The 23,477-nt window shown below is 31.0% G+C and overlaps 2 protein-coding genes and 1 long non-coding RNA gene across 54 annotated transcripts in view; 1 reads left to right on the forward strand and 2 right to left on the reverse strand.

Annotated features, from left to right (window-relative positions):
• Positions 1–19,600, reverse strand: part of LOC147909268 (uncharacterized) — a 98,854-nt gene extending 79,254 nt beyond the window's left edge. Inside the window, exons 1-4 of one of the 2 annotated variants that reach the window (XR_015545507.1) lie at positions 19,463–19,600; positions 16,471–16,563; positions 15,904–15,943; positions 13,813–13,897 (exon numbers count right to left, since the gene is read on the reverse strand). This is a non-coding gene — a long non-coding RNA (uncharacterized LOC147909268). Of the gene's footprint in view, positions 1–13,812; positions 13,898–15,903; positions 15,944–16,470; positions 16,564–16,900; positions 16,989–19,462 lie in introns of those variants that run through there. The other variant, XR_015545508.1, reaches the window with a different exon arrangement.
• LOC105143072 (uncharacterized) lies at positions 959–21,677 on the forward strand. 50 transcript variants are annotated; one of them, XR_015545502.1, is made up of 11 exons: positions 1,021–1,933; positions 3,195–3,419; positions 4,051–5,874; positions 5,960–6,188; positions 6,560–6,643; positions 7,405–8,623; positions 13,506–13,667; positions 15,236–15,473; positions 15,569–15,862; positions 19,436–19,730; positions 19,886–21,677. XR_015545502.1 is itself a non-coding variant. In XM_087407348.1 (10 exons), the coding sequence occupies exons 6-10, from the start codon at positions 8,108–8,110 to the stop codon at positions 19,648–19,650; spliced, it is 1,425 nt and encodes a 474-aa protein (XP_087263474.1). In that variant the 5' UTR covers positions 995–1,649; positions 3,195–3,419; positions 4,051–5,874; positions 5,960–6,188; positions 6,560–6,643; positions 7,405–8,107; the 3' UTR covers positions 19,651–21,677. The 50 variants fall into 50 exon arrangements, 46 of the variants coding, with proteins under 46 accessions (XP_087263480.1, XP_087263478.1, XP_087263474.1 ...); XM_087407348.1 differs by having other exon boundaries at positions 995–1,649; positions 19,436–21,677; XM_087407347.1 differs by having other exon boundaries at positions 1,001–1,666; positions 19,436–21,677.
• Positions 21,678–22,296: 619 nt separating this feature from the next.
• On the reverse strand, positions 22,297–23,447 carry LOC105145398 (cytochrome c oxidase assembly factor 5). Of its 2 annotated transcripts, none has more exons than XM_011054897.2 (3): positions 23,313–23,447; positions 22,752–22,853; positions 22,297–22,609 (listed from the first exon to the last, which is right to left on the reverse strand). In XM_011054897.2, exons 1-3 carry the CDS (start codon positions 23,418–23,420, stop codon positions 22,568–22,570), a joined length of 252 nt encoding a protein of 83 aa, XP_011053199.1. In that variant the 5' UTR covers positions 23,421–23,447; the 3' UTR covers positions 22,297–22,567. The 2 variants fall into 2 exon arrangements, with proteins under 2 accessions (XP_011053199.1, XP_087263495.1); XM_087407369.1 differs by having other exon boundaries at positions 22,297–22,638.
• Between the last annotated feature and the right edge of the window lie 30 nt (positions 23,448–23,477).

The raw sequence follows: 23,477 nt of genomic DNA on the forward strand, positions 1-23,477 counted from the left end.
ACATATTCAATAAAAAAGAATACACTGCATTTACTTGTTTTTGATTCTTTCATTCGTCTTATAAATTAACTTTCGTAAAGATACATATCAGACTATTTTGTATTCTATAAGCACTACTGCGAATACTTTTTTTCAATTCAACTCACGGATTAGTTGAAACCGTAACGCTAATAGATCTATGATATGCGAAAGAATGCGCTATTTCTGTTTGTGATAATCGATTTTTTTAAAACTTTTTTTTATTGGAATAATAAACGTTGCTTCGCAGCTTATTCATGATACCAAAATGTCACATTTCTGTAATTAGCGTTGTAATTAATTATATGGATATTTAGGGCAATGCGTTTGTATATACGAAAATCTAGTCGGCAAATAAACATTTGGTTATACGTTTAATTTTTTAACGGATCGAATTTTAACAATTCTTATTTTATTCTAAAAATTCCTACACATTGAAAATGAATTAAACACAATAAATAGCTTTATATACTGTTTACACTTAAATTATCCGAATAAAGAATGCAGAACATTGTCGAGATTCTTTAAGTTGATCAGAAGAAAATGCGAGATATTTATAATAGATAATTTGAATATACATTAAGAGCTCGACTTTATCTACTGGTCAGTGATTTTACGAGCGTGATAAGAAGCGTTTGCACGTTAGTGAATCCAAAATCGCGTTTTCGACTTTCGGAGTTTAATTTAGTGAAGATTCATAACGTCTTTGTTCTGTTCTCCACATAATCGCCCTCCCTTACAATCGCATTATAAGTATTACTTTTATTTTTTATATAATATTTGTTTCATTATAAAAAGTATAAAAGAAATTGATTTTGATAGAAATATTATATTATATATAAATTAATTATTAAAATATTATTTCATTATAAAAATTATTTCAAATAAAATTCCTTTTGAAAATTCTTTCAATATCACAAAAGCTCTAATTTTAAATCTACTAACAATGCTACCAAAAATGAATATCCTCATTCATGCAGGTAAAATAATATTTCCTTCAGAAACGGATATAACAGCATCGTTTCATATTATACGATTTATTAAAACCAAAATTTCTAATTTGATCGCGAGCGTCTCGAAGTTCTTGTCTGCGCCAGAGCGCTTCTAAAATAGATATTATCATCGCTAATGATGCTCGCCAAATGCGACGATGCGCAATAACTTAGTCGCTCTTTCGACAACAAAGAGATATTATCGGAACTGTACACGGGAGCAATTACTTCGCGATCATGAATTAGGCAGAAATCGCATAGCGACTCCCACGTGTCTCGTGTCTCTAGTTGCGGCGCGTCGCGGGAGGCCGCGGTTTCCTCGACCCTGAGGAGCGTCGCGACGCCTCGTGCACGTCTCAGTGCAAGAGTGCCGTTCACCAGGAGTGCGCCGTCGGAGTCTCCACTCGTTCTGCCATTCCTCTCACCCTATCTCTTCAAAGAGAGAAACGCGATAGCACGAGCTTTCACTTGGGTCAACCTCGCGAGTGCGTTTTCAGAACTGTACCCACCCTCGACTCCAAGTAGCATCAAAAAGGCAATCGCGCTATCAAGCTGGCACCGCATGTCTGGATCAAGCGCAAGCCCGGACAAGCAGAGATAATAACCTTCGTGGAGGGACCTTGACGTATCACCGTCACGGTACACATCGCGTTACAGTGAATATTTCAATACAGTATCGATCTACCGCGTGTAAAATACGTGTGTGTCGTGAGTGTCTGTGCTCTGCTCTCAAATCCCGTGTCGTCGTGTTTTCTCCGTAGAAAAAACCTTCCTTTCATCTCGCGCTATGTATATTGGTACACCATTGTACGCGCTGTCATCCTGTCACCCTGTGAATCCGCTTGTCACGATAGAGTGCGTGCGTCCGTGTCACGCGTGTGAATATTTCAACGTATTATCGATCTACGCGGAACACGTGTTCCGTGAGTATCAACGTGATACCGATCATTCTTATCATCTCGATAGTCCTGTGATCAATGTTATCTTGAATTTTTCACGCGGTACTAATTTACCCGAATGTCAACAGACTATCTGAAGTAGTAAGATCGCGGTTTGCACAGGCCACTATCTTTAATATATCTCGAATCGCAAGATCAAATTACATTTTTATTTCAGTTAAGAAGTTAAGAAATTCAAGCTAATTTTCGCGCATAAAAACACAAATAAAGTCGGTCATTTCAGTCGCGGTGTTTAAGTACGAAACTGATCCAAATGTCACGGCATGACCGTCACGCTGTTTGTTTGCGTTACCGCAGAGACGCCTGAATCCGAACTTTTCCGTCTAATCGCGTGTAGTGTGAATATTACAATACGAAATCGATCGACTGCAACACATGTTTCATAAATTCCTCTGTACAACTTGTCGTGACTTTATTTTTCTTCGCCTGTCTACTGAATCAAGTAAACGCGTCAATGAAAATTGAGTATATCCGATATATGAATGATAATTTCCTTTTAAGTACCTAACGAAAGAAATTACGTATTGAAATTGTGCGGAACAAAGTTCAAACTCTCTGGCGAAGGCTGCAGTCACTAATGTCGGAAACATAAATAGAAAAAAGTTCTTAACAACCGTCATTTTCTATTATTCCATGCTTTATCCTTGCAACGTGCGCCTGTGCACTCACGCCAATCAAGTTTCTTGTGAATATTTCAATATAACATCGATCTACAGAAGCTAAGCAGATATTCCGAGTATTCGCTCTTTTATAGCGATAACGCCGCTGTTCCCGGTGCGTTGCATAATCGCGATATAATTCCATGCAGTTTATACGTAAGATAACTTTCTATCACCCTTTCATCGCGGAAGATTAAACATTCAATAAATTGCAGCAACGCGTCCGCTTCTTTTTTTATCATGACTCATTATATTTCTCATATATTTATAACTTATTAAATTATTATATTCATGTGAAAGTATATTTCCTATATTATAATTTTATTACTTACGCACGACAAACCAACATTTTTCATTTTATCGCGGATTTGATGTTTGAACGTTGTTTATATGAATATTTAATACGGTTCAACTATGTGTATTATCCATCGATTATATACTTTTACCCATTTTCCTGCTTTCGTTCTCGTCGTATAATAGTGCATTCATTTGTCACTCATTGTGTTCTCATTATGTTATAAAAAATATTCATGGATCTTTAGATCGTTCCCTATGTATAATTACAGCTTTTAATCAACTGTGAGTTTTATGTCGGTGTTGTCTCGCTCGTAATGGCATTCCGACAGCGATGATAGACGACCATCTCGCCCTTGTACATATTATCGCGAAGACAGCTGCTCGCTTGCTTCCTTCGTGTAAAACTTCGAAATTTGCATGGGATTTGACCGACTCTTCCTTCAGTAGTCGCAGCTGTTAATGATTGGTCAAGATAGTGTGACTATCGAAATTTCGTAAGAAAATATTTATAACTTTCGAGTATAAAGTTCTCTTCTTCGAAGTAAAAAAATTAATATCGTACTAAGAGTGTTTTGTACTGTTATACAGAAAAAAAATTAAAATCCTAATGAAATTAGAATAATCGATCGGAATTAAAAAAATATCAAAAAATTTTCTTGTTCGGTTCATAGTCCTTTATCTTGTCTTTTTAATTTTTGAAAAAATTCGTTTGAAATTCGGTTGTTAAAACTTATTGTAAAACTATAATATACAAGTTATATTAACTAAAATAATAAAAATAAAAAGAAAGTATTCGATTTATAATTTATAATTTAACACTAAAGTGATTTTTAAAAAATTAAAGAGTGATACAATCTTGGATTAATTTAAGTCAACTTGGTGTTGAATTTTGAAATATTTGAGTAGAATACTTTTTTAAATAGAATAATTGTAGTTAAATTTTGAAATATTTGAGTAGAATATTTTTTTAAGTAGAATAATTGTAGTTAAAACATGATTAACATTTCGTGTCTAACACTTAAAATTTAATTAGTTATTATAATGACAAATTAGATTATAATAATAAATACTGATTAGAATAATATTCTTGATATTTATGTGATAATTACATATATATGTTTACAGCCACACTTTATGACAGTAATGATACAGCGCTTTAGTGTAAATCCAGGGATAAATCTTGATCTCGGCACTTGTTTTACTACCAAGAAAAGTTGAATTTTCTCCACGGTACGTGACTCGATAGTAAAACAAGATCAGAAGATTTTGTAGAAATGAAAGATAAATTTCAGTAGTTCGTTGCTACAGCATTGCAGCATTCGCGCAATTTGTTTTTCTCGTACGTAATTAGTAACTAAAACGTTTAACCAATTGAACCACTTGTTTATTTGTTTCAAAATTCAATTTTCGAAGTAGGTACTCCCTTACACTTATTCTCACAATTTTTTACAACTCATACATTTAATTTTAGATTAAAAATCAATAAATCGTACGCACAATTCATACATGGTTAGAATATATTAAATTATAATATGTCAATAACTTCAAATTTTCATCATTTTTGTTTTATATATTTCTAATTTTCAATTTCGAAATGTTTGAACATATTATATTACAATTAAATGGATATAAAAATAATGCTGTAGCGAAATTTATTAGAAAACCTTTCCTATTTAGATATTCTAACATTTTTTAAGACGTATACGTCACTTTTATTGGAACATTTTATGTAAGAAGTAGAAACGGCAGTCTTGCTTTGAGTTCAATAACTAATATAAACTCACGGTCACGTACCTCTTCCTAACTATAGATCAAATAAAATAGTAAGACATTCACCTCGTTAACTAATTGTCTCGTACATAGCGATCAGGTACGCGTTCAAAGAAAAAGTTTAAGCAGAAAAAACTTAATCTCATTTCCCAGTAATATCGAAGAACTGATCCTAGAATACTGGAATACTAAAATCGATCTTAAAGCACGTGTGTATTATTGGAAAATCATTCGAAAAACATACTCTGTAAACTTTAACTATCGAATCAAATGTTTTAGTACATATTTTTTTGCATATTTTAAAAACCGTTTTTAAAATTTAAGTACTGTAAAAATAACATTCCAGCAAAATTCCTCAGAAAATTATTTTCATAAAAATATTATAACAATGATATATATTTGAAAATTACGGTGAAAATTAAAGCATTGTTAATGCATTATTAATATCAATTTGAGAATAGTAGTTAGTATTTTAAAATATGAGGAGATTTTATTCATCAGAAGATTACAGAAAATCTTCTTGGCAGTGCAGCCAATATATTCTAAAAATATTCAAGAAATAGGAGTCAATACGAATTGCAATCTTTTACCTTTGTCATTATCAAGTAAAATATTGAGCATTAAACTGAATCGAAAGTAATCTCTTGTTTTCACGCATTTTACCTTGCATATATCTGTGACGCTACCGTGACAAAGCAGTCTACTTTAAATCAATCGAGAGACTCGCTATTAAAGCTTGTGTCGTTTCTACGACGAGACAGTTCTCCCACGAAGAGGCAAACGTTAGTTGACGCGCGCATTACCCGTGCCATATTTAATCCGACGTTATGTGTTACTACTTTGCGGTTAATTGAAATTTTATTTTTACAAATTTAATTTTTTGAAAAAATGTAAACATCATTAAGCATATTTAATGACTTTAAACCGAAACTTTTAATGTAAACTGTATAAACAGTAAAATATTAAATAGCGTGGATTATTTTTAATAAAAGCAAAAAAATATATAATATTATTTAATATTAAAAATACTATGTAAATGAATATTTAATATTGTTAATGGATATAATAAAACTAAATTAAAAAATGGATATAATAACCGCAAAAAACTGATAATACGAACTTTATTATGACATTATTTAAAATGTATCGAACTAAAAGATTATATAAAAAAATTTATGTGTGAGTGATTATCTTGTGCAACAAAATTATCGTTATCTTCTTCGATGATCTCGGTTTAACCAATCAACTTCTTAATTTCATCAAGATTATCGAAGTGCATAAGATATATGCATAGAATAATAAAGTACTGTTCCAAATCAAAAGACGAATTGCGATGGTGTTTTCAGATAATCAAAAGTTCTACGCTTTAAATCGTTCAGTATTTTCCGATTTTCGTAATGTTTCGCTCGCACGCCAGTAAAATTTATTCGAAAAGTGAAAAAAGACACAAACGATTCGCGATATTTGCGTTTCATTCAGTTTTAACAAATTATGTATTTATTTATTCTATATCAGTTATATATATTAGGTCATTTAAAAAGTATCCGCGGTTTTTTTTTCAATTTTTGAATGAAAAAACCGCGGATACTTTTTAAATGACCCAATATTAAACTTCTCAATTAATTAAAAAATTATTCTTTTAAATCAACTTTAGACTTTCTCTAATTTATAACAAATTCTATATTTATCATATATTTTCGAACATATAATAAGAAAAAAATAGAATCAGAATATACATATACAAAACGTATCTAAAGAATACTTATATAATCATATAAAAATATTAAAACATATTGTATATTAAATTATGAAAAGAATTCTGTATTAAACTTTAATGTGAATTATCATTCAAATTATCGCGAAGATTATCTAAAGTGGATTTAAGATAGCCTTGACTGCACTCCAGGCATGGAATGACTCGGAAAGACTACAACCTGTACTTACATATGTGAGTCTCTGAGGAGATAATTTTCAAAATGCAAATTTTAAACTAAAAGTTTCATACAGGTTTTTAATTAGATACGTATAACATGTAGTGAATTCTAATCTTTTGTTTTTTTTTCCTTTAATTAAACTTCCTTGTACAAGCTTATATTCGTTTACATCTTTATGATATTCTTTCAAACTTCTTTAGCAATTTTAACTTTCCTTAATTGATCCTTCTTATTTGATCCTCTTTTCTAAATGTTTTATTTGCATCTTCCTTTTTCTAGATAAATGCTTCATATCTTAATTTTTCAATCTTTTATGTGTATAATTTTTCTTCTTATTTTTTTTTATTTTTTGATCGTTTTTCTTAATATATCTTATCTTTAATTTTTTGTCTTCTTATTTTTAATTTCTTTTTTCAATCTTTTTTTTAATATTCTTTTTAGAGCCGAGAATTAAAAATTAAAAATTAATAATAACAAAATTCCTTTCATTGTGAAACATTTTTTAAATTAATAATATCATTTAATAATATCATTTTTTAAATTAATTTAAGTCAGACAGTAACAATTGCGCATGCTAAATATATAATTAAATATTTAATACACATAATTAAATATTTAATATAAAAATTTAATATTGCATCTGCTGTGTAATATTATTTTTACAGTAATGCTGATATTATTATCAATTTGACAAAAATACTTATTAAAATGTTGACACTTAAACTTACATACTTTCATTTAAAGAAATTTTTACGTATATACATGTAATGCGTAGATTTTACTTATTCTCAGTATTTTGGAGTCAAGCGTCGATTATCCTTCGAGAAGTTCGACCGAAATCGCGCGGTAAAAGATCGTTACTATTCTTCTTGTTCGACCTAGATCAACTACGTGAGTGCTTTAGAACTACACGGCAGCAGGAAGTCGGTAAAAGTTAAGTGCACCGATCATTCGCTGCCGGGGTTCACTGTCAGTGCCATCGCACGAGCAGTTTAAATCCCAATTCCAATGTCGTCCGACGTTGCATCACGTCGGTTTCTTCTGTGTTTGAGCGCGACATCGTATGCCCAAGTTGGCGTTTGTAACGTGTCAAGATTGTTGTACTCGTAATATATTTCGCCATGAGTTAACGAATCAGCGTGTCCAGAATTGTATGAAAAAAAAGGAAAAAAAAAAAGAAAAAGAGAAAACTTTTATCGGAGAAATCACAAAGTCTAATATGAAATCGTTTAACGAGGCTTAGGAAAGGATTAAAAAAAAAAAACACTAAAACCCCCTCGTATCCTCTTGTGATTGTCGCGCACCGCCACCACCACCACTGCCTCTCTTCCACGCGCATTCTCGAGCACTCGTCGAATCGACCGAGCGTATCGAATGGTCGAGTAGAAGTTAAAAAAAAAAGCCGAGAAAAAATAACACACATACACACCACGAGAAATACGCCGACAGCGACCTGAGATCGTGTACCGAAGTCAGTCATGAATCTTATGTTCCGCAAGAACTTCGGCGAGAAGGGACTCGGTGGTGGCGGACTAGGTGGAGGACTAGGGGAAGTTCGGCCTGCCCTGAGCACCACTACTTACGGGACCAGCGGGGCCTCATTCGGCCAGATAGGAACGCGTTTTGGCGCTACGCGCGGTGGTATCGGCCAGTCTGTGGTCAGTAGCGTACGTGGACCCGTACGACGCAGCCGGGAATTCGGAAACTTTCCGTCAATGGGCGATCACGAGCACCAGGCACATGGCTATCGTACTCACTTATTCCTATCGCCGCCTGCAGGTGGGGCACTTGGTTCACCACCCGAAGAACCGGGCGAGCGACTGGGTCCGCCGCCACGTCGTAATTCGGGCCCCCATGTAATTAAATGGGGTGGAGGTGGATCTGTCAATTCCACGCAGGGTGGTCAGACCGGCAATCAGGCCAGGAGAAAGCAAAATCAGATCGGTCAACAGAAAGAATCTTCCGACTCACCAAGCCCGACTGCGTCTAGGCAGGTGAGTACACTTAAAATCCATAAGAAACTCGAAGAAACTAAGAAAATAATTTGGATCTTTTCTAAGAACAAGAGTAGATGATAGATAGTGTCGGCTGATTGTTGTGTCGTTTATAGAAAACAATTAAAAATGATAAAATTGTATCGTATGGAGACAAAATGTACTAAATTTGTTAAATTTAATAAATTTAACAAATATTTATTTGAATAGTACTAACTGAATATTCACTTATAGTAAATAAATATTTACTCAAAAAATAATCAAAGTTAAATTAATGGTTCTTGGATCAAATATAAATATATCTTTATATTGGTAAATATTTAGCACTATTCAAACAAATATTTATTAAAATTTAGTACATTTTTTGCGTACCCATATATATTGTTACATGCATTACACCAAAGATTTTCCATAAACCACGCAATAATTGCATAAATCCACAATTTGTCTGTCATGCGGTTTTAGTCTAACGTTTAACAACGTTTCTAATACAGTTAAGATTTCTTATTTTAAAATCATCTTAATTTTCTTTTAAATGCATAGCAATATAGAATATTCAAAAAAAGATACAAAAAAACAGAAGAGTAGGTATTTCAATTTATCTATTTGTTAATCTAGAGATAAACTTGTTAAATAATAATAAATTCATACTGGCGTACGATGTGAAATAGCACGCTAATAAACTATCAAGTATTTATCTCGCAATGTGAGTCACGCACGGAAAACTGTTGCAACATGTGGTACTCTGTATTTAAGCTTAATTATAGTCATTTCCTACACAATCGACCAAAACTGAATTATTAATCTACAATTGTTATGTCGTTCTTTCCGACGTTAGAATTATTCTATTTAACAAGAATGTTGGCGAGTTGTCTCTCGGTTGTTCGTCCAATATATCTCGTTACCCGCAAACTGTCATCTACATAAGCGCAAGGAACTTTAACATTAGAATGAACAGACCAATTTACCGTCTAATTTATAACCATTATTCAATAATAATTTTATCTTGTAATTTATACATCATTTTAAAAATAGAAGATAATTACTTTTTCATAAATTAGGCGTGCGTGTAAATAATTTTGTGGTTCATTATGAATGCAATTGAATTAATTCTACGCTGAAATATATGTTTCCTATCATAGAACAAAATTAGTCATATTCCATTATTCCCTTAAGAATAAAAAAATTAGCTAAGAAATTAAACGGTATTAATATAATAAATCTCGGGGGAGGGAGCTTCTTGGCAGACTAATCGCTTGGCAGATTAATCGCTTTCCATTGTCGTTGAACCAAGTATTATATCGCCATTTCTCACAATAGGCTACGGGAATAGCGAAAAATTTTGCAATAAAGCAAAGTTACGGAGGAAATAGAAGACCGTTTATAAAAGGGAAGACATAAAGTAGCACTTACGCAAACGGCACGCAAAGTCGCTATATTGTTGCAAGTTGTGATAAATCGGAGAATATGCCATAAATTCCTCACAGCGTAAATGTTCGATAATTAACAACTATCGTTTATTATCAGTCCATCCGAAACCCGCCCGTATCGCATTCCATCGCCATGTTTTTGTGAACGTTCAGTGCATTGTATTATATACACGAGAAAAGACATTTTCGGGTCATAAGTATTTTATGATGTAATGAATCTCACCGCTTGGTCCATAAACAGGGGAGCGATCAGGGTATATTATTTTATCCTTGTTGTTCATCGAATGTTAAATATATATAAAATGATACTCAAGTGCAATCGAGTGAAATTTTTAAACACAGTTTTAATAATAGGGATCAGAAAGTACATAATAATATCTAATGTACTATGTTTTACGTAATGGTGTTCTTAGTTGATTAAAATTGATGAAATTGAAAAACAACAATAATTTTAACAAACTCGTTAAATTATTAGTATTAATTTTAAACTAAAAATGTATTAAATTTTAATAAATATTTGTTTAAACAGTATTAACTAAATATTTATTAAATGTAAACGTATATTTATTTGGTACAACAATAATTTATAACTATAATTTTTTTCTCGAGTAAATATTTACTATAAATAAATGTGTACTACTGAAAAAAATACATTAAAATTTAATAAATTTTTTCTCAGTGTAATATTAAACAATTCCACATTGTCTGTCACATTGATCCCAGCGCTACAATTATCGTAATTAAGTTTAGAAATGGTCATCAAGAAAAAATATTGGAAGAATACGACAGGAATATGTAGAATTCTTCATAAATCTCCTGTTAAACTTCTTGCGTGATTGAAAAGAACATGCTCAAAGTGCGAGAGATATAAATGCGGAAATTCACGATTGAAGTATTGCTGCGGCTTTCACAGTCTGACAAAGACCGCAGTGTCGTGCAATAACCTGTGACCTTTACGATGTGCAGCGTGGACATTTACCATCATGTGTACCAAATGCAATGTAATTAAATATCCAAACACGCATGTTGGCACACTTTTTCTGTGTATTGATTGAACTTGTGAATGCAGCAAATGCAGAAAACACTGTCAACGTACATTACGTACTGCAACATGTAATGCAGAAAGTTTGCATTTTAAAGTTTGCCTATAAACAAAACGAGCATGATTTGCTAATTAATTTTATGTTTTCTATTTATTTAAAATTAATGTATGTATATATAACCAAATATTTATTGTTTAATAGTTCATTGTAATCTCGTGTATTGCAAATTCGCAGGGACAAAATGAAAATTGAAAGAGATGTCAAATGATTTTCTCCACATAAAAACAAAATAAATTATAAATTATAGATATGTTCAATAAATAGAGAATATAATTATAAAATTATAAAGTTCCATCAGGAAAATTACAAAATTCCATTGAGAATGTCATAGCATAAATTTAATTTACAATTAACGAATTGAAGTATTGTATTTTGTAGTATCAGTTTTCAGGAATTTCTTAATAATCTTTTTTATATCTTTTTCAAGATATAATATTTTTTTTCTCATATTATATAAAAAATCCATTTTAAGAAATATATTATCTTCAGAAAAGTTTATATCACAAATACTCTCAATGACGCGTTGGCAAATTAGTTTGATTATATCTGGCATTTTATATATATATATGCTGTTTGTTTATGCTGTATGCACCTTTAGCATGTTGAGAATTGAAAAAGTACAGTAAACACTTCCCAATGGAACCATTATTGTGAAATAGTCGCCATTCGATGCCTTAATTAATGTATTATGTATACGCAATGTATGTGGCATTCGGAATTTAACAGCTGTTTAGGATAAGCTAATACAGTGACCACAATGGAATGTAATGCATGAGTCGAGCTTGTTTGTAACTATAGATAATTAAACTCTTAGTTGTACTGTTTTAATTTGATTATCAAAGTAAAATTATATATGTAAGTCAGATATAAATGCGTATTATGCGTGCGAACGCAATGCAAGTAGAAGTCTTGCCATAATTACTACAATGTTATGCGATATACTATTTTTATACACTAAACAGTATGCAAATTGTTATTGATCGTGGAAGTTTTTCGTCGCATGTGTACATTTCGCACAATATTAACGATGTGCAAACATGTATTTCCTATGCACTGTTGCAATGTATTAAATTCATAGTATGCACATCTCTGTACATAGGAAAACACGAAAGGTCTTCTTGTAATAATTTATAGCGAAAACATGGTAGTGTACGACAAGAATAATTTTCATAATAAAGTTGATTAGAATATTATGATAAAAACTAAAGTTTTATTTTTTATAATAAATAAAAAGAAATAAATAAATTATTGTTCTTCTAAAATGTATCTTCTTGGTGTATTCTACTCAGTTCTACTTTATAAAAGACGATGTCTCACACTTGCCGATCGCGGGATGAAAAATTACGAAGCGATGTGATCAATCGCTAACGTCGAGTGCACTTGCAAAATTGACATGCAACGTAAATCGCATTGCACCAACGTGAGCAATAAAGTTGTCAGGTTTACGAGACTTTACGTAAAATGGCGGGAAAAAACGGCGACCGAGCCGAAACTACGACGATAGTCTGAGCTTTGACGCAAGTAGTAAAAGACAAGTCGAGTCGGACTCGAACGTACGTGCGAACGCTGGCAGCGACTTTCTGCCCACGGCTTATTTTCATTTTATTTGGACACGTTACCTTGACATCTTTACTATTACTGCTATAAATGTATTTGCGAGATATGTCTATGCTCGTAAATTTACTGCATATGTTGCATACGCTGTATACCTCTCAGCGCTTTCATTTTTAATCCTGCGAAGATAATCTACAACCTCATATCCGACATCGATTCTTTTAAGCGTAGTGAAATTTTTTTACTAAGATAGTTAAAGAAAATAATGTAGAATTTATCTGTAATATGTAATAAAAAAGAAAAACAATCTCATTAGAAAAATTTATATCATTAATCTAGTCATACCGATCTTATGAAAACATGTTGTTATTGCAAAAATAAAGATATTTTAAAATGTAAACATTTTTAGATATATTTAATAAAAATAAATAATTATTAATAATTATTTTTATATTATATTTCATTAATACATTAATAATTTTAAATAAAGAGTGTAAATGTTTTAATACGTTTAATTAAAAGTGTAGAGATATCAAAGGATTACACAATCAATAAAATGATCAGAATGAGTTTTCATTTTATACATGTTTCGAATAATGTTTCATATACCCATGTAATTACTAATATTCGTATCAACCTTATGTTCTGTCCTGGACTTTACAGTATAAAATATTAAATGTATATAAATTGATGTGCGAGACTAATTCTGTCTATTGACATGCACACGATAATAGATGTTATCTAGTATAATTTTTATATTTAGTATAATTTTTTAATTATGTTATCGTTTTACAGGTATCCTTTAGCGGAAACCGTACTTCCGGTACCTACACACCTCTCGTGGTTTCTGGAAACAGCCCGCCACGAGGCGAACCAATCTCTTTGGCCACTTTGGACCGTGACTGCTTTATTATACCTCTCGCTTCTCTCGAACGTTTTTTACCAGCCGGTGTACCAGTAAGTCAATAAAAAAATATACATGTGTTTTTTTAAAAAGAAAATATTACTATAAAGTTAGTGTACTATAGAATTAGTGGAAAGTAAACGCGCAGCATTATTCTTCCTTTCCAAATAATAAATATATCAAATGAATAATGCTCACCTTGTGGTTGCTCCGTTGCCTGATACCTCCTTGGCCTCTTCCTCTTCTCTTATTTCCTCGTTATTGCTCTTTTCCGACACAATATCTGTACATGCAAAACACACTAATTATTGTACATATAATCACGCACATAAACATAAAAAGTTAGAATACAATGATAACGCTGCACTTTGCATAGCATTTCCGTTAATCGCGACATTAATCGCACGTGACACATACTTTATATTCCCAGGGGATATATCATTTATTTGCTACAAAAAAAATAACAACACAATTAAAAACAAAGTTCAATTCTTAGAAAATGAATTTCAATGTTTTAAATTATTAAAATTTTTATAATATTAATTTTGAAATGCAACTTTAGTAATAACTAATTGTAGAAGAATAAATATATGTTCTTTATTTTTTCTTTAAGCTTCCGTTCTTTTTCTTCAAACAATTAAAAAATAACAATTTTTGTTGTTATAGCTGTGTAGCAAATAAGTGATATTTTAATTCGCATATCGTAGCGAAAAGAATTTTATAAAATTTTAAAATTTGCTAATTAAAATATCGAAGTATTGTAATATTCGAATTTTAAGTCATTGTAAAATAATGTCACAGTAAAGCAATGTTACTTAATATTTTCATTAAAGTATACATAGATTAATTTTAAATATCACAAGAAATTGCAAAGCAATTTATATAAATTAAAAAAATAAAACAATTATTCTTTTTTTTCAAGCGATTTTTAAATTTTAAAATTGATACATATAGTAAAATATAATTTATTGCTCCTTGCCCAATTGGAAAATATTAACCAAATATTACAAAAATGTTTAGTAGAATTAATAACATGTAATTATTAGGTGTTGGAATTAATTCGTAGCGTTTTACAAGTGATGGGAAGTACTTTCATTAATGTATTTTTTAATGCTCATGTGAAATAAATAACATTCTTTCATTAAAAACGCTAACCTAATAATTCTGAGCAAGCATAGCATTTGCTGAAATTAGAATAGTCAAGCTATTGGCCTTAGACTCTTACGAGCTGTGACCTTCCGTACAAACATCTAAAAATAGATAAAATATGTCTACTAGAAAAAGAGACTAGAGATGTCTAAAATAAAGCGTAATAAGTCATGATTCTGAAAAATGCTATTATTTAATAAAACAGTAATACAAAATTATATCTTAAAACTTGTAAAAAGAGATCAAATTTATATAAAAAATTTCTGCTAAAAACTATTTTTGCTTTTTTATTTACTCAAATAATAATTACGATTCACTTCAAATAATGATTACAATAAATAAAATTACAAAAATAAAATAAAATAAAATAAAATTAATAGAGTATACATAGATTATAAATTACGCGTAATTCTGTATTCTATTCCACTTTCTTTGTGGAGTACTCCAATTTAATTTTTATCGTTTATCAAAGCATGCTCCTGTCGCTGATAAGAAGAGACCGGGGAGTCCTCTGTCGGTTCTCGAGGTTGAGGACCCGAAGCAATGTGTTCTCGCGCATTTCATGACACCACTGGAACCTCTGGACCCGCTAATGGAATCTCCAGTGTCTCGTCCTTTAGTTCTACAACGCGACACCGCCGCGGAACTAGTCGCCGAGATAGCACCCTCTGCTTCGCAAAGTATTTTACTTACGAATATGGAGAAGAACGGTACGTAAAATCAGATTATCTGTCATTTAAAGACAGCGAGATAACGACGACAAATATTTTTTAAGATCGTTTAGCCGAATTTCCGTGTGTTTCAGCGGATTTCCCATTTATCACGTATTATCTTATAAACAAGCACAGCACAGACCCCATAGATTTTTACAATGAAGTGCAATGTGCGGCTCTACGTAAATTCGACCCTCGAGATCTCAGATACGCTGCCAGTCACACGTTAGATCTGTTCAACGAGGTAGCGACCATTGCGAGACCGCCGCTCGAACCACCCGGTGGAAGACCGCCTATTCCATCCACCGGCTACATAGTATCAATTTTTAAAGTTTTCGAGGGCGATGACGGTCTCAAATTCGAACAAAACTGGCTCTATTGGACAGGTAGGTGTTGTAATTAAGATAAAAAATAATTTAAGACTAACCAGTATAATGCGAAGCAGCGAAGTTGTAACAGATGCTGGTCTGTAAAATACAAATATACTTAAATTATAATAAAGTTTTATACAATATAATAAATAAAATAATACTACATAATAAAATAATACTACATGACACGTTTTTCAAATTCTAAATTTTTTGGAGTGGAATTTCACTCTAAAGAGTAAAAATTGAGCCAATTTTGAGAAAAAAATAGCTCAATTTTCACTCTTTAAGAGTGAGATTCATTCTAAAAGTATTATTATTATTGTTATTATTATTATTAGAGAGAAAGAAAACTTGCTAAACATTAATTTTTATAAAATTTTATAAATAAAAATTTAATTCTCATTACATTCAATCATAAACATGTTGGAATATTTCATGTATATTTCCACCAATATTAAACCTTCTAGGAATACTCTGAAATATTTTAAATATTTCCTAAAATATTTTCTATTCGAAGCTAACAATAAAATGTTATATTACATTATGCAGTAATAATTTAACGCAATATCGTGCAAACAATTCTACAAACAATAAATATATCAAACAAATAATAAAATGCTCACTTCATAGTTGTCCCATCATCATCCGATACTTCTCTAGCCTTCTTCTATTTCCCTGCTTCTTTTGCTGCTCCTTTTATTTGGCACACACAATACCTGCAAAACACAATTATTAGTATAATTAAGTATGTAAAATCAGAATATACAATTAGAATACAATGCGCGGCACTTTGCACTGTACATTAATTATGACATTATTAGCACGCGACGTACACTTTGTATTATCAAGGGATTAAATAGTTTATCATGTTGTGGTAGAAAAAAATAACACAAAACAGTCTACCGTGCGTGCAAGTGAAACACGATTTGCCGTATTTGCAATTTTCGAAAACGGTTAGGTTGCCTGCAACTACCTGAACAACAGATTTCGATCGAATAAATCTCGCGAAATACGTGCTTTCGCTATTAACCTCCATACAAGCATCAAACTTACGTTAATGTATAGTTGACGAATATCGAAAAATGACTCGTTACAACTGCATTTAGAACTTAAACGATACTGTTTGTCGGGACGTAGCTCCACTCGAAGTTCATCCGCGAAACTCCATTAACAAAGATGGCTGCCAACTTTACGCGCGAAACGATAGGAATTACACGGAATGATGCTGTGGTAGAAAAAAATAACACAAAACAGTCTACCGTGCGTGCAAGTGAAACACGATTTGCCGTATTTGCAATTTTCGAAAACGGTTAGGTTGCCTGCAACTACCTGAACAACAGATTTCGATCGAATAAATCTCGCGAAATACGCGCTTTCGCTATTAACCTCCATACAAGCATCAAACTTACGTTAATGTATAGTTGACGAATATCGAAAAATGACTCGTTACAACTGCATTTAGAACTTAAACGATACTGTTTGTCGGGACGTAGCTCCACTCGAAGTTCATCCGCGAAACTCCATTAACAAAGATGGCTGCCAACTTTACGCGCGAAACGATAGGAATTACACGGAATGATATATATATATATATATTAGGTGTTGGAATTAATTCGTAGCGTTTTTTAATGAAAGAATGTTATTTATTTCACATGAGCATTAAAAAATACATTAATGAAAGTACTTCCCATCACTTGTAAAACGCTACGAATTAATTCCAACACCTAATATATATATATATATATATATATATATATATATATATATATGTGCGAACTCACAACTAATTGTTCGTAGAAAATGATTGTCTTATTTTCACTTACCATTCCGAAAAGTATTAGAACAACACGACGAGAAACAACTATACATCGCTATCCGTTCGCTCGAGCCAAATGATAACAAAGCGTGAACACCGTATGCTGTGTATATATAAGTTATAATACGACGTGCTAAACAATTGTACGAAATATTTTACATATGAAATGCGAATATCAGGAAACATGGTAGTATCTCGATGCTAAGAGAATTATAATAATGCGATGAGAGACAACAACGCATTGTCCGTCCGCTCGAGCTATGCTGCATAAATGATAACAAAGCGATCTTACACGAATACCGCACGTTGTGTATGCAGTTATAACACGTCGTGTTAAGCAGTTATACAAAATATTTTATATACACTTCAAAACTTATTGTAGAGAATTTTTTTTTGTGAATCCTACTCTAAAGAGTAAATCCCACACTGTTAAAAAAAAAGAAATTTGCTTCCGTTATATATGTAATGGAAGCAAATTTCAAGCAGATACATTAAAAATATTTAATGTTGTCAATGAAAATGAAGTTGTAAGTAACTTAAATTTAACGTTTACTTATATTAAATTTCATGCAAAGCTATATAAAATGTACTAAACTTCGTAAAATTTTATGAAAAGTATATTAAATTTCATGTACATGTATACAAACATACTTTTCAGATACATTAAATTTAATTTCGTGTCATAAAATTGAATTAAATTTGTATAATACTTGAAAGTACATTAAATTTCATGATATTTTTAACAGTGTAACAGCACAAAACTTACAGCAATATTACTGCAATATTACGCCTTGCTGCAATATTGTTGTAAGTTCTATGCTGTTGAAAAAAATTTAGTTCACTCATAGATTGAAAACTGAGGCACTCTTTTATAAAAATAGTTCAATTTTCATTCTAAAGAGTGAGATTCCACTCTAAAGAATTTAGAGTCCGAATGTGTGAACATTCAGATTCATTTCCCTTCCTTGGAATCGTAAAACTTTGGGATTTTGGGATTATTATCGCACATTTCGCGTTTTACTTTGTAGACTCATTAGCGTCGCTAATATATGTATGTACAATGTATTCTTATCTTGAAATAAATATGTATTCTTATCTTATGAATTAGATGACGCTAATGAATCCATAAAATAATGATATAACTTGCTTATACATGTTATACTAAAAAAATATAATCCTATTGTTGCTAAAAAAGTTTGATAAGATAAACAGCTAAGTAATTATTTCATTTAAAAAGTTATTAAATATGTTTAATGCTTATTTAAGAAATAAAATTTTCCTTTGTTTCAATTGCAAAAAGTATTTGTGCAAAAATGAAATTTTATCATTTTTTTAAATTTTGATCATACGTGATTTTAAAATCATACGTGAAAAAAAGAACGAATTTACTAAACAAATAATTGTAGTTTTAATAAGAAAATGTGATTAAAATACCGCGCAGAGTATAATATTTTAGTCTCATTATCTGGATTTATTAAAATTACAATTTTATTTTTCTCAGAATTAAAAGATTTACTTTAATCAATTTGAAGAATCTATTATTAAAAGATTTATTGTTAATATATATATAAACAATGTAAGGAAATGTTAAATATTTATATAAAAAATAATCTTATTAAAACTTGATATTTTATCTCTTACAAGATGAATATTTTATACACAATATAAAATATTGATCTAGATATAGATGAATAATTGCACGAATAAAGAAGCAAAATTTTATTCCGATAGTGTATCAAGATATACTACATTAGCTTTTTATCGTGTTGCAGGCGCGCGGATGATGTATCGATACTTGCCAAAATCTGTGGGTCTCAGACGTATTACTTTGCACAAATCGATGTCACAAGGCGACAAGATGTATCTGTTAATCTGCGAGTGTTCGCAGCTGCAAGACAATCTATCTGCTGCGGCAATACTTCTGCCGGCACTTCGTGCACGTCTGTGTGGATACACCGGACTTTACAGACCCTCCGTATGCTTCTGATTCCTCACCCGGCTGTTAGAGTCTGCGAGAAACATCCTTTCGAATCGCATTATGTATAACTCTGCAGAAAAATCCAAACGGTGTCGTATCAAATGTCAATCTTTTACTTTACGATTCTATTTGTAACTAAACAAGTTGATATCAATATCTTTCAGATAATAGTAAAACGATATCGATAAGCAATGATATCGATCAGCATTTATATTTTTGATCAGAATTAATTTTGATTTTGCAGGAATATAATTAATATTATAACGGGAGAAAAGATGCGATACCGATTTGCAGGAATTGAGGATATATCGTCGCAAATGTTGTTAACGAACGAGACACTGTGATTTCTACTGTTATCGTATTACCTATTATAAGGAGCGCAACTTCGTATACGCTTTAGACGAGTTTCGTTGATAATCGACGAAACGGCCTGCATGCTCGATTAGATATGAACCTATTTGTATTTTTCGACTTTACTATCTCGTTCATTATGCAAGCGAGCATTGCCCAAGTAGGGTCACCGAACGAAGCGGAAATGAAATGTATACAGAATGAATAGTAATAAAATTGATAGGTTGCAGAAAGTATATTGTAATATATATATATATATATATATATATATATATATATATATGTATATATACGTAATATAAAATAATGCAAAACGAGTGTCCGATCAATCTTATACAGATGAAGCGCCAAGGATATCCTCGATATTTAATTTCTTGAAAGAACATTCTACGTATTAACATGGAAAAGTTAACGATGTAAGTGTTGCCGATTAGAGACGTTTGGTCATCCTACGGGCATCATAATATTCAAGCATAACGATATACGCAACATACTTTTATTACTATTGATAACTATCGAATATAATCACTAATTACATATCATACTCGATAAACTGTGATATTTGAATCAGCGGCGTATATATCACAATGGGAAACTCCTCTTGAAAACCTATTCTTGAAAATGCTACTCTTGAAATCAATTTAGGTGACTTAGGCACAAGGTAGTGGAACTTCGAAGGCCAACGCGGTAGAACATAATAACTTCAAGTTCTTTATCGATTATCTTAATATTTGATATTATATGTATATCCGTATACACGGATTTTACGCTCGCGAAATTCGATCGGAAGATGTGTCACGTGGATAAATTACATTTTTGAAAAATAGAAATTTGAATATATCTTTTACTTTTAATTATATCACTTTTTCCCTTTTTTTCATTCCGTAAAATAAAAAAAAGTTCGTAAACCTTATTTCAAACGATGATTTTATCACATCTGAAGGAATAGACAAATAAAAAATATATATTATTTTATTTGATTTAATAAATCTTTTCTCGATGTCTTAATTATTATTATTTAAGGAACTTAAAAAATGTATAACCATATAGAAATAATTTATTTAAAATCAGAGCTCAAGTTAAGCTAACAAAAAAATTCAAGAATTTGTACTTTATCCACATACAATCTAAAAATTCTTTCCATACATACGGAGAGAGATGAGAGTAAAACAAGTATGCGCGGGAAAAGCTTGCAAATCCCATTTTTAGGTGCCTATAGCCATTTTAGAGAGTGAAAGAGTAGCGTAAGTTGGCATTGTAGTACAAAAAAAATTGTATAGCCAATATACGCTTGTTGCATACAGACAATAGATAGGACGATTACGCAGGCGTGATCGTCATCTGTAGATTTGTAATAAAATACAAGACCTATATAACGGCGTACTTTATCATACGCCCGAATCGTATACTCGCTGAACACAAAGTGGAACAAAATGCTCTTAACTTAATAACAAAAAAAAAAAAAGAAAAAAAGGAAGTTAGGAAATTCGCAATTTTACTGTGATCATACGCGTATCATGTTCGATACATTCATGCGTGCGATTCAGCACGACAAATAAGTGCAATATTATAAAATATGATAAATGCTACAATGAGCCAATATTGTCCAGTCTATATGTATAAATAAAAAAGAAAAACAGTACATTATAATTCAAATGCGTCAATAAAATATTTGATCCATTGCATTCTCTTTTCTCATCATTGTACAATTATACTGAAACATAAATTCCAATTATACATGGTATTTTGCACATATGTAGAAATATTTTTATGTGATATTATTTTAAAAAAGGCTGGACATCGCATTAACTCCTTCAGTGACAAGTTAATTACAAGAGATTAAATTAAGATAATTTAAGTTAGATTTGAATTTTAATAACTTACATTATTATTAAAAATATTTTTTATCAATTTTTATTATATTTTATTAATTTTTATTTTATATATATATATATACACACACACACACATACACACACACACAATATATCCAACTTTGTTTGCAAAACTAAAAAAAATTAATATGGGATATTTCTTACAAAAATTAATAAAACATTTAATTTGTGATATTGAAGAAAAAGAAATACTGAAAGAGTTAAAACATGACCACTTTTATTCTTCGAGAAGAGAACCTTTTGCCTACAAAAAGAACTTTTGCTCTATATAGAGGAGTATATCTCCTCAAAGTAACAAGCATACAAAGCTTCATATTTCTCAATTAAGTCTGGCAATAGATTATCAAGGGAATAAGAATATCTATGGATATCAGGATACGTAAGTAAATGTGATGAATTGTATGATACATTGTTACTTCGCGAGTATAATAGATTTATTAAATCGTGTACAACGAATAACAATAAATTACTTCTAACATTAAACGTTATACAACGTTGATTTTCCCTTTCTTATCAATAAAATATATTTTTACATTTTCTTAAGTTCTTTTTGCATTTAATATATACATTTGACATTTAATTACAAAGTATCCAATAGAAAAAGGATACAATGTTTTATTAATACATAACTTATATAATAATGTTGTAATTATGTCACATACATATATTTATTTCAACATTTAATATCCCCTAGGACCTCTAAATCGCCGTCTACCATCAATCTGTGAGAAAGTAAAGAAAAAAAGTAAAACTATATTATATATAACATATATATTCCAAATACGATTTCTCTAAAGAAAAGATATCTATGTATCTTCTTTCCTCAATATTTAGAAATTATTACACAAATTCATTTATACTTACTATAGAATGTTTACATTCAAAGAATGTCCTCTGTAAAGCAAAACATTCATCCGGAACTGTACTATCATGTGATCTGAGGCATTCTTTGGGAGTGCGTTTATACTGTCAAAGAAACAACGTTTTTTTAAACAAGAGGAAGAAAAGTGTGCTTTTATATAATATTTTTTTAATATATACGTTTGATTAGTTTGAAAACTAGAAATGGAAGCTTTAAATATGATCAAATCATATTGATGTAATTATCGATATTTATTCAAAAAATATAAAAAATTACATCCAAAAAATAGAAAGAACAAAGAGACAAAGTAATATTTTGAGATACAATATTCCAGACTAATTTGCCAATCGGAATTGGCAACTATAGACATGATTGAATCTATATTGGTAGACATAATTGACCGATTACTTGAAAAATATAAAAAATTTAGACAAAAATGAAGAGAATAAAAAGACAAGATATATTATTTTTTACAAAATTAAGTATGCATACGTATAAAAAAATATGCCGCTGAGTTGTAACGGCATCAGCGATATTATAGGTTATGGCGGTTTTGCACTTACGATTTTACAACAATCGCTTTGAAGCAAACACATTTTGAGATCAGCGCGAATGTTCGCGCATCGGGATTTATCTTTCAACGTTTCACCCTCTTCCTCAAATTGCATCATCTTGAATAACACTCTATTCTTACAATCGCTGAAGACGCGTCGCTCATCCTATGCTCA

The sequence above is a fragment of the Acromyrmex echinatior genome, chromosome 6, assembly GCF_024713525.1.
Source record: "Acromyrmex echinatior isolate Ae372 chromosome 6, ASM2471352v2, whole genome shotgun sequence".
Taxonomy (NCBI): Eukaryota; Metazoa; Arthropoda; class Insecta; order Hymenoptera; family Formicidae; genus Acromyrmex; species Acromyrmex echinatior.

Coding starts and splice junctions, on each gene's coding strand:
- LOC105145398 (XM_087407369.1), bottom strand. CDS start 23,420: ATGATGCAATTTGAGGAAGAGGGTGAAACGTTGAAAGATAAATCCCGA. Junction 22,854..23,312: donor AAAGCGATTGTTGTAAAATC/GTAAGTGCAAAA, acceptor TTTCTTTGACAG/TATAAACGCACTCCCAAAGA. Junction 22,639..22,751: donor TTGAATGTAAACATTCTATA/GTAAGTATAAAT, acceptor TATATAATATAG/TTTTACTTTTTTTCTTTACT.
- LOC105143072 (XM_087407354.1), top strand. CDS start 8,108: ATGAATCTTATGTTCCGCAAGAACTTCGGCGAGAAGGGACTCGGTGGT. Junction 15,474..15,568: donor TACGAATATGGAGAAGAACG/GTACGTAAAATC, acceptor CGTGTGTTTCAG/CGGATTTCCCATTTATCACG. Junction 15,863..19,435: donor AAACTGGCTCTATTGGACAG/GTAGGTGTTGTA, acceptor ATCGTGTTGCAG/GCGCGCGGATGATGTATCGA.